Source organism: Phyllostomus hastatus, unplaced genomic scaffold (assembly GCF_019186645.2).
Source record: "Phyllostomus hastatus isolate PE091 unplaced genomic scaffold, TTU_PhHast_1.1 phas_contig_210, whole genome shotgun sequence".
NCBI lineage: Eukaryota > Metazoa > Chordata > Mammalia > Chiroptera > Phyllostomidae > Phyllostomus > Phyllostomus hastatus.
In genome coordinates this window covers 4,080,079-4,091,124 of record NW_025333737.1, presented here as the reverse complement: position 1 = coordinate 4,091,124, position 11,046 = coordinate 4,080,079, and the positions used below count along the sequence as shown (strand labels likewise).

The 11,046-nt window shown below is 52.3% G+C and overlaps 1 protein-coding gene across 2 annotated transcripts; it reads left to right on the top strand.

The window, feature by feature from the left end:
- The first annotated feature begins 126 nt into the window (after window positions 1-126).
- TNFAIP1 (TNF alpha induced protein 1) lies at window positions 127-11,002 on the top strand. Of its 2 annotated transcripts, XR_006785335.1 has the most exons (8): window positions 127-273; window positions 4,187-4,504; window positions 5,102-5,271; window positions 5,709-5,798; window positions 5,884-5,936; window positions 6,741-6,936; window positions 8,417-9,095; window positions 9,322-11,002. XR_006785335.1 is itself a non-coding variant. In XM_045835816.1 (7 exons), exons 2-7 carry the CDS (start codon window positions 4,300-4,302, stop codon window positions 8,651-8,653), a joined length of 951 nt encoding a protein of 316 aa, XP_045691772.1. In that variant the 5' UTR covers window positions 127-273; window positions 4,187-4,299; the 3' UTR covers window positions 8,654-11,002. The 2 variants fall into 2 exon arrangements, 1 of the variants encoding a protein (XP_045691772.1); XM_045835816.1 differs by having other exon boundaries at window positions 8,417-11,002.
- The last annotated feature ends 44 nt before the right edge of the window (window positions 11,003-11,046 follow it).

Below are 11,046 nucleotides of genomic sequence, written 5' to 3'. Positions count from 1 at the left end.
AAAGGCTTTTGCCTCGGAAAAGCTTCCGGAAGTAGTCGAGTGCTCCCTGCGAAATAAGGGCTGTTTCCTGTGGCCTGATTGGGTGCTGGGCATGCCGGGCCTTATGGTCTCAGGCTCCTGGGCCCGCCCAGCTGGGCGGCCACTCCAGGCGGAGTCCGCAGTGGAAGGATGTGATTTCACAGCCTGGGATTGCGGTCGGACAGGCGGCTACAGCCTAGGGGCGGTAAAGTGTGGGCCTACAACCCACCTGAGAAGAGAGGCGGCGCAGGGACGGTGAGAATCGGGCCTGCCGATACTCTCGGGGATGGGGTGGACGGGCCCCGGGCTGGAGCAAAGGGAGCCCAACCTGGTCCTTGGGAAACGGCGTGGACAGCGAATGGGAGATGGAGAGCTCAGATCCCCCACTGAGGGTGTCTGTGTGTGTCAGAACCGGTCTCAGTTTCTCGGTAGTATGGAGGGGTACGGGCTGGGGAAGACTACACTGACCACAAAGAGATTGGTTCTTGAATTTCTCCAAATCCTTTGTATGAAGCCTAAAACTTTTATACACTTAAGAGTTTTGCTAGACCCGCCCTCTCAACCGAGATCGGTTCTCCCCACTTCTCGTTTCTCCTGATTTGTAACTGATTTCTGGGTCTTCTTCCTTTAGGACCCCCACCTCCTTCCACCGCTGTGGTTGTTTGCCCTTTATTCTGCTTGGGTTCCCCTTAGCTTCACTGACACGGATACGCCCCTAGTAGCTTCAGGCATCCCCGATATCCACACACAAAGTCCGGAAGGAAGAGCACTGAGGCCGCCAGTGGAAACTTCATTCTCACTGGAAGTACTTTCTGGGCGTCACCTGCCAAAGAATTCCTGGAATTCATTGGTATGGGTAGAATCGGAGCTGACGTCATCCAGGGGATCAGGGCAATTGCTTTGTGGGACAGGAATAGATTAACTCTGGATTTGTCTTTCTCTGTTGGCAACAACCTAGCCTTTGTGTTCCTTTACTTTGAGAGGATATGTATGTGTGCTTTGATCCTGGGGAAATTGGTGCTAGATACAAAATACATAGGAACGTGTTAAAACCTGTTAAGGCCGTTAAGGGATGGATGTATTTCCGTAGGGTGGGCTGAGGAAGTTAATGTGATCTCATAGTAGTGTTACTTAATGATTGGACAGTCTTCTGGTGAGGGTTCATTCTATCCTTGAAGCAAATGAGAGTCTCCTGGACAAGCCATTGGAAGAATTCCATACCTCACACAGCACCTGCTCTGGCCCTTGCTTGGATATTCTTCCCAGGGACCTACCTAAATCTTATCAGGAACAATTTCAGTATAACAAACAGACATATTAAATACTTCAAAATGTATATGGCACTGTGTGAAGTTTGGAGAATGGAGCACTAAACTTGGGGAAACCAGTTTCACATTACCCCAACTGGGGTACATGACCTGACCAGGGATCGAACCTACAAGCTGAGTATGTGTCCGGGCCGAGAATCGAACCCACAACAGTATAACCCTTGCACTGCTTCTGGGTTATACTGTTTCCAAGAGAGGATGTACAACTCTAAACTACGTTGTGTGATTGAATGAAATAATGCCACTATTTTCTGTCTCCATTATCACCACTGTAGTGCAAGGCTTCACCCTCTCTTGCCTAGACTGCTGCTTCATCTGGTCTTCCCACTCTTCCTCTTGAACCCTTACAATCCATTCTCTACACAGCAGCCAGAGTGATCTTTCCAAAATGTAAATAATTCAGATCACATCAGTCCCCTGCTTAAAACTCTCCAATCCACTACCATTGCAATTGGGGTAAGATCTGAACTCCTTTATATGATCCAATCTTCCCTTCTTTCTATGCACCAGCCATTGAGGTCTCACCTCTGTTCCTAAAACAATGTGTCTGACTGGTGTTTTGACACTTACCTTCCCATCTGTCTAGAACACTCTTCCAGACCTCAGCTAGAATGCCACCTTCCCAAAGAGGCTTTCTCTGGCCCTCTATCTAGATTATCACCTCTCCCTAGTTACTTTCTTAATCACCGTTTTTTATTTTTATTGCATTTCTCACTTTTGTAATTACCTGCATATTTATTTGTTTTCTTGTCTGTATCCACCAGCTAGAATGCAAGCTCCACGAGGCCTTGTTCTCATCTGTGTCTCCAGTGCCCAACACATAGCAGGGGCATAGTAAATGCTAACTCTTACTATTTTTATTCTTGTTAACATTTGAATTCCTTGAAGGCAAGCATGGTATCTTCTTTTTATTTTATTTTTATTTTATTTTTTAAAAATATTTTATTTATTTTATTTTTAGAGAGAGGGGAAGGGAGAGAAAAAGAGAGGGAGAGAAACACCAATGTGTGGTTGCCTCCCACACTCCCCCCTACTGAACCTGGCCCACAACCCAGGCATGTGCCTTGACTGAGAATGAACCAACGACCCTTTAGTTTACAGCAGGCCAGCACTCAGTCCACTGAACCACACTAGCCAGTGCTCTTCTATTTTTTTTAAAGATTTTATTTATTTTTTTGAGAGAGGGGAAGGGAAGGAGAAAGAGAAGGATTAATGTGTGGTTGACTCTCACATGGCCCATAACCCAGGCATGTGCCCTGACTGGGAATAGTACTAGTGACCCTTTGGTTCACAGCCTGTACTCAATCCACTGAGCTATACCAGCCAGGGTTGTCTTCTATTTTTTTATTAGAAGACTAATCGCTTTTTTTTTTTTTTTTTTTAGAGAGGGGAAGGGAGGAAGAAATAGAGGGAGAAAACAGCAATGTGTCGTTGCCTGTCACACACCCCCAACTGAGGACCTGACCCACAATCCAGGCATGTGCCCTAACGGAACTGAACTGGCAACCCTTTGGTTCGCAGGCCAGTAATCAATCCACTGAGCCACAGCAGCAAGGGCACATTTGTGTGTGTGTGTGTGTGTGTGTGTGTGTGTGTGTGTGTGTTTAAATCCACATCCAAGGACATTTTTTCATTGCTTTTAGAGAGAGAGCAAGGGAGAGAGAAGCATTGACTTCTTGTAAGCAACTGATTGCCTTCTTATAGGCCCCCAACTGGGGTACATGACCTGACCAGGGATCGAACCTACAAGCTGAGTATGCGTCCGGGCCGAGAATCGAACCCACAACCTTTCAGTCGGCCTGTGGGATGACACTCCAACCAACTGAGCCACACCGGCCAGGGCAGGATGATACCTTATTACTTCTCTATTCCTACTGCTTAACATAGTAGGCACTCACAATTTGATTCTTTAGGAAACCAAAACATATACAGTGTAAGTCGTAAGGGGTGACCTGGCTTTGCGTTCCTTTGTTTTCCTTGCTCTTCCCTCTCATGAAATACTAGTGTTTCAGTTTCCATATCACTTAATTGACCTCAGATTTATCATCTTGTCTTTTCTAGCCCTTTTTTCCTATTCTTGTTGAAAGGGAAGTGAGGAAAAGATAGGGCTGGGCCCCCTCTCAGGAAAAAGAAGCAAAAATAGCCGTCCTGTAGCTGTTCAATCCTGCAAAATGGTGACTTAGGGTAGGGCTAGTGCCCAGAAAGGGGAATATCAGGAAACCCCACGGGAGCTGGGGTCACCTCTGCCGAGAACACGAGGTAGTTCCCCGAAGCCTGGCTCATTTCACAGTCTCCTGAGCTGCTTTTCCGTGCCTTCCTGAAGCCAGACCCCGGGTGCTAGTTACTGAAAATAAGCACTGGTGTGGACTGCTTCTGAGCCTGGAATCTTTAGGAAGGAAGTGCATCCTGTCCCTCGGGCTCCTGGGAAACTCCTAGGCTGGCTGGACTCCCAGTGGGTTTGGCTGGAAGTCTTGGACTCTGGGAACTTTGAGAAGAACATAACTGGAATCTGACTGGTAGATCCCCAGGGTGGAGACTTCTGCTCTGCCCAGTCTGTTCCTCTGTCTGGCTCCGGAGCTTCTTGGTCTTCCTTGCCTCCCAGAGCTCAGTCTCAGGGAGGCTGGTGAAGAGACTGTGCCCCCAGACCTGGTTCCTGGCACCATGAAGAACAGCAGGAGCATCTTTTTTCCCATTGCCTAGGGTCTTCACCTCTGCCGGGGAACCCTGTCGAGGGCCGATCAAGGAGAGAGTGACTGGATGGTCAGTGTTTCTCCTTCTGTCCCCTCCTGGCTGAGGGCTTTCCTCTGCTGACGCTTATCTTCTCTCCCATCTGCTCACAGCGTTGAGAGTATGAGGCTCTCGCCTCCACTGGCCACTCACCCGTGACCCTTCCACCACGGCGGAACCTTGCAAGCCCACCTCCTGCCGTGTGGTCATCTACCTGAAGCGGGAGATGTCGGGGGACACCTGTCTGTGCCCAGCCTCGGGGGCCAAGCCCAAGCTAAGCGGCTTCAAGGGAGGCAACCTGGGCAACAAATACGTCCAGCTCAATGTGGGTGGTTCCCTATATTACACCACTGTGCGGGCACTGACGCGGCACGACACCATGCTCAAGGCCATGTTCAGCGGGCGCATGGAGGTGCTGACTGACAAAGAAGGTGAGGTATCAGGGCTTCTTGGGCAAGGTGGGAGGGGAAGGAGTTTCTGGGGACGTGACTTTGGGGCAGGGTGTAAACCTGGCAGATCTAGACTCTACGTTCATTTTTCCATTGCACCTGACACTGGACTCCACCTGGAATTCTTAGTCGAGCTTCAGGATTCCTTGAAATTGTACATGGATTGTTGTATGCTTATGCATTTTCCAAGGAGGCTATCCACACATTTTTTAATTCCTATTGGACTAGGTTCTCTTAAGGAGCATCACCATAGTGACTGGGCAGTGGGCAGAAGACAGGCAGGCCTGGTGGTGTCTGTTGTCAGGGGGAGGGCCTGAGCGTTCCTGGGCCAAGGCCTCTGCAGGGCCTGCCTCTCCACGGCGTGTGCCAGTTCTCTGCTTCGGGGAGGAGCAGTGAAGAGAAACCCTGGGCCCGAGAGCCTGAGATTCTGTTCCCGCTTCTGTTACCCTGTGCTGGGGGCTCTGCGCTCATGTGCTCTTCGCCACCTGTCACTGGGCTCGTCAGGTGGCCTTTGCTACTGCCTGCTTCCCAGTACCTGGAGGTAAACAGTAACCCTCCAGGGCCTATCTGAACCCCTAGGCTGGATCCTCATAGACCGGTGTGGAAAGCACTTTGGCACCATTTTGAATTACCTCCGTGATGACACCATCATCCTCCCTCAGAGCCGTCAAGAAATCAAGGAATTGATGGCTGAAGCGAAATATTACCTCATTCAGGGGCTGGTGAACATGTGCCAGACCGCCCTGCAGGTACGGAGGCCAAGTCGGGGCTGGTTGGTGAGGCTGGGAGTTGGCCCCCTCCTTCGGGACATACAGGTCCAGTTCCTGGAAGGCCGGGTAGCAAGCCCAAGTGTGGTTGAGGAGCCCAAACCTGTGTAAATACACCAGGTGCTGCCCAGGCCGAGCAGGTGGGCAGCCAGTCAGTTTGTAAGGTGACAGGATGAAGCAGTATGGCTGGGCCCTGCCTCAGGTATATAGCCCGGATGTCTGGATTTTTGGTTTTCTGGAAATGGAAGTCTGCTTGCCAGCTGGCAGTTCTGTTACTAGGGGCCCCCGCCTCTCTGTCTGATGTGTCCCCAACAAGCAGGGCTGGCCGTGGCAGAGGGGCTTTGACAGGTCCTGGGGAAAGCCTGGCCAAGGCTGGCAAACAGGATCTCAAAAAGGATTCTCGGCTGTGTGTCACCCAGGACAAGAAGGACTCCTACCAGCCGGTGTGCAACATCCCCGTCATCACGTCCCTGAAAGAGGAGGAGAAGCTCATCGAATCTTCCACCAAGGTACCGGGTCTCTGCGGGACCTCTGAGGGCTACAGGCAGGGGATTACGGGACCCATGCCAGCCCTCACGCTCTCCTCTGTCACAGCCGGTGGTGAAGCTGCTGTACAACAGAAGCAACAACAAGTATTCCTACACCAGGTAGAGTGGGCGTCCGTGGGGTGCTGGCCGGGGGTCCTGGGGAAGGGCTGCAGAAGCAGCTCAAAGGGTGGAGCTGCCCGAGTGGAAGTTTGGCGGCAGACCCGAGGGAAGCCCCTTGCACCCCTGCACCCCTGGCGTGGTTGGCACGGGCCTGGGTCTTAGGAGGGAAGAGAAGAGAGTAGAAGGGGAATCAGGGCAGAGGCAGTTGGAACTTGCAGCAGGGCACTGGCTCGGATGCAGACGAGACTGAACATGCAACACCCTCTTAACATGTCGTGTCGGGCAGCGAGCCAGGTGTTTTCCCAGCATTACCTTCCCTGGTGGAGGAGGGACACTGGGAAGCCAGTGGGCTGGGACCCCTCCTAGGCCAGCCTTTGTCCTAGGCCAGTTTCTCCCTTGCCCCCAGTGTCCTCTCAACAGGCCCCAGGTCTGTGCAGGAGGCTGCCGGCTCAGAGTCCCAACCCTTGCAGTGACTCTCGGTGAACAGACATGTTGCTAGCGTCACCCTTACAGCAAGGGAAAGAATCCTGCCGAGGTGGTGGCAAGCCTCCTTCCTTCCAGGCCTGATGAAAGGAGACCTCCGTCCCTCAGTTCTCTCTGCTTTAACTTGAAACCAGCTCAACTCCTTTCCTGTGCCGGCCCTCAAACCCAGATGGTGCCCGAGGCCCTTTCTCTTCCTGTCCCCTCTGGCATCCTGACTCCCCCTCATTTCAGCATGGTAGGGGAGGGCAGGGAGAGCCCATGTCATACACTCCCTGTGCTGGAACCGCATTCCCAGGCCTGCGGGCCCCGTGGGTTTTCCAGCAACTCCGACGACCACCTCCTGAAAAACATCGAGTTGTTCGACAAGCTGTCCCTGCGCTTCAACGGCCGTGTACTCTTCATCAAGGATGTCATCGGCGACGAGATCTGCTGCTGGTCATTCTACGGCCAGGGCCGGAAGCTGGCCGAGGTGTGCTGCACCTCCATCGTGTACGCCACAGAGAAGAAGCAGACCAAGGTGTGGGGGCTTCCCCTGCATGGCTGGGGGCAGGACACTATCCAGGGCCTGAAGGGGGCATGCATTTTGCTCTCCTGTCTTTCCCAAACTCGCCAGGCAAGGATCAAGGCCAGTACAAGGGGCTCGGGGAAAGGCACGGAACTCTTTGTGCTGGTCAGCTGACAGGCAGGGGCCATAGGGAAGGACCAGATCTTTGGAGTTGGCCCAGTTCAGGTTTGAATTCTGGTCCCACGATTTATCAGTTTTCTGACTTTGGATCAACCCTTTGAACCATTTAGGACCCAGTTTCCTTGTTTGCAAACATGGGAATAATGGTGTGGATTTAACAGAGTTGTTGTGAAAATGGGACCGTTCTAAGGAGCAGCGGTGCAGTGCAGTGGAAACGGCTGTTCAGATCTCTCCTGTGGCCCCTGCCAGTGGGGCGTCCCCACTCACTCAGCTTAGCTCCGCAGTGACAACACAGTGGCAGGCATCCGTGAGGGGATGCCAGGTGACAGTTAACATAAACTCAGCCAACTCCGCTTTCCCAGGCCTCGAGTGGTCAGTGCCTTCCCCACAGAGTAGCTGCCCACCCTGCGTGTGGGCTCCAGAGACGGCAGGGCTTTGATGGGCTGGAAGGGCAGCCCGCCAGGGGCAGTCGTGTGCGAGTGAAGGGTTCAAAGCGGCAAGCTCAAGTGTGACCCTCTCCCCCCAGGCCACTGAAGTGCCTGTAGCCGGGCTGTCTGAGGGTCAGGGGAGGGCAGCTTAAGGAAGTGGTCCTGCTTCCTCCTGTCGTTTTTGGGGGTGGGATCTCCCAAGTACACATACTAGTGGAGTCAGGATGCAGGGGCAGGTCTGTGCAGGGGCTGGTTACACTGTGGAAGCTGCAACGGCACCTGCCACCTCCTTAAGCATTTTCTCTTTCATGAGCTCTGTGACCCCACACACTACACCCGTGAGGGAGGCAGGGCTGGACCGTGCCCCCCACGTGGCAGATGAGGGAACAGAAGCTCAAGATGACACAAGTTAGGCTCAAGTCCAGGTGCCTTGAATGCCATCCCTAACCATCTTCCAAGTAATATTCACAACTCTCTGAGGTAGGTGTTAACCGTGATTTCACACGGGTAGAAATAGGCTGGGCAAGGTTATGCCCAAGGCCCCGCACCTATTAAGGACTATGCGCTGTATCTGTACAACACCTAGGCCTATCCAAAGCCAAGGCCCTGACCTCTGCATGGGCTAGTCCATTGGTCTGGGATCCAGAAGGATGTGGAGAGGGTGCTAGTCTTCTGCACCCTCCCTTATGTGCATAGGGTACACCTCTTCACACCCCCTTCAGAGGGGGGCCTGCTTTCTGCGTGGGGAGACAGAAAGCCAACGCCTCCTAAGAGAGTTCAGGAGGCTGAATGAGCCAGCGCAGGGCCAGGGGCCCTGCCTGCTGCTCTGTCTTCGGGATGAGACCTCATTCATTCAGTCCATCCTCTTGGCCCCCTCGCCCCAGGTGGAATTTCCAGAGGCCCGAATCTATGAGGAGACCCTCAACGTCTTACTCTACGAGACGCCCCGAGTCCCTGACAACTCCTTGCTGGAGGCCACAAGCCGCAGCCGTAGGCAGGCTTCCCCCAGTGAAGACGAGGAGACCTTTGAACTGCGGGACCGGGTCCGCCGCATCCATGTCAAGCGCTATAGCACTTACGATGACCGGCAGCTCGGCCACCAGTCTGCCCATCGTGACTGACGAGACCCTCAGGGAGTCAGGGCGTGGGGCACCCTGTCTCCCCTGCTGTGGAACCCTGCCCCATTGGCCACCCCACACTGCTGCTGGCTGGGTCTCTGCTCCAGCACCCAGAGGCACGACAGGTCCTGTCTGGGGGGGCAGAGGGCCTGAGTAGGGAAGGAACCCCATTCCTTCGCCCTGCTCCCTGAGTACTTCGAGATGACTGAGTCCTGGCCCCTTTGCTCAGTGACTCCCTGCCTGCCTGACAGGGAGCTGCTTCCGCCCCTGGGGTGAGTGGGTCAGTCTGCTCACCTCCTGCTAAGAACATCCACCTGGCCCTTCACTGAATGCCCGTTCGCCCTGCTGAAGGGCTGCTTTAAGCCTCAGCTGAGGCCCCTGGGGAATGGGGCCATTCTGTGGAGAAGGTGGCTGCTGGTGCTGTGGAGGCCCAGTTTCTTAGAAGGTGAGGCTCCTTTTTTCCTAAGGTGTTTAAGCACAGGGTTGATGATTTTTTTTTTAATTATCTAGGAATTGAGTAGTCGTAGGTCTAATACTGAGGGGACTGGGTATTCCTACTACCCCTCCAGGATGCCAAGACTTTAAAGCACTTTGTACTTCTGTTCAGGAGAGCTGTATTTCTCCCTGACCCGTGTTGTCTTTTTCTGACCCTAATCTCCTCTTCCCTGCAGAATCAATCTGAGGGAGGGGATAGAAGAAGCAATAAAAACACTGACCAGTTTTGGCTTTGCCAGGAGGCTGGCCAAACAGCCTGCCCAGAGAGCGCTGAAGAAGGATGTGTAAGTTGGAGCCATGGTCCTAGTAACGCTCCTGCGAGAAAGGACGTTTTACCCCAAGTTTTTAGAGTCACGTAACTGACTCTTTGATTCTCCTGCCCTCAGCTCCAAGGCACGCTGCCCTCATTGTAAACCCAAAGAGCCATTCAGGGGCAGGAGCATGAGCCACCACAGGAAGGCTGTGGAGCCTGTGGGCACTGAGCACAGAGCCCCACGTTCTTGGTGGCCCTGCACGGGTGTGGCATGTGCTTGGCTGTATATCCTCCCACCCCCCACTCATGCTGTCAGTTTTGCATCCTGGCTGGGGATGGTGGTTCTTTCCAGGGTGAGTCTCTAGACATAGGATACTGTGAGCAGCCTAAGCCCCTTGAAAGATTTCATTTCTTTCTTGTTGGGTAATTTGGCCATGGCAATGCCAAGCACCAGCTCTTGGGCAAGGATGCGAGTTCCTCTTCAGGTCTTTGGTTTTTGTTCCCTTCTGTTTGGCGTGGTTCTCGGGAGTCTGCTTATCTGAATTCTTTTCCAAAGGAATGCCATCAGGAAGGGAATGTTCAGCCAGTTTAACAAATAACAGAGCAGCACAGCCACTTAGCAGTGCTCACTCATTCGGGAAAGGACACAGGTTATCGAGTTCATCTCTCAACTACTCTTACAGTAAGCCCCTGAATGGCTATTCATGGCTGACTCCACAGTCTGTGGCAGATGCCAGGCCAGGGTTAGTAGACGCTCAACAAGGACCTGAAATGGCATGAGGGGGCAAGAGAAATGTGACTCTAATCAGGTAGTTTACATTTGTCACAGTCTTGAATGTGTAAAGACTTTCAGATGAGGCATCCTGGTGATCAGCTATAAACGGTTCTTCCAGCATTCAGTGGAGATGAAGACAAATCAGTTTCTTTGGCCAGATTCTGGCTTTGGCTTTGTGCCTTTCTCAGAGAGCCTGGAATAATTCTGAGTCCAGTGGCCTATTTCCTCAGCTGCCCTCCTGAAGCCCTTTTAACACTCAAAGTCCCAGCACCCCACTGGAGTATTTTAATGATTGTCCTTCGACCTTCACAGCTCCTGTAGCCTCTTTACAGCTGTGATACTCAGATCCTCTGCTGGCTCAGTGACTGGTCTTTCCGAGAAAGCATGATGGTCTGGGACTCTAGACACTTTCTCTGATTGAAATTATCTCCTCGTTCTTAAAAAACTACTAACATTGAGCTCATTGAAGCAATCTTAGCTCTTTACATCAGACTTTGTGGTATAAGGATTTGGTGGATTTCGACCTTCCCAGCCCCATTCAAAAAGCAACTCTTGGTTGTATGACTTTTTCAACTCCGAGCAGCCCAGGGAAAAGTAAAAAGTGTGGATGAAGGTCAAACCTTCTCATCAGTTTCTCAGAAAACCGGAAGCCTGCTGTTAAGGACACATACCGGTACTGGGTTTTACTCAGTTTGCTGTCTGATGAGGTCTGGCTACAGGATGGCACAGGTGCTGGCATGAGAGAACAACTTGAGCACACAGCTATGGTTCTTCGTCATTGCATAGGTGATGGAAATACTAATTTCTAATAAAACTGTGTTACACTGCAGTGTGCAGAGCCGTGCTTACAGTGGGTACAGCTTGGTGAGCTCG

Bases quoted from the DNA above. Each gene is read 5' to 3' on its own strand.
- TNFAIP1 (XM_045835816.1), top strand. From the start codon at position 4,300: ATGTCGGGGGACACCTGTCTGTGCCCAGCCTCGGGGGCCAAGCCCAAG. The intron at 4,505-5,101 runs GTGAGGTATCAG...CTGAACCCCTAG, and splicing joins GGTGCTGACTGACAAAGAAG to GCTGGATCCTCATAGACCGG. The intron at 6,937-8,416 runs GTGTGGGGGCTT...CCCTCGCCCCAG, and splicing joins CAGAGAAGAAGCAGACCAAG to GTGGAATTTCCAGAGGCCCG.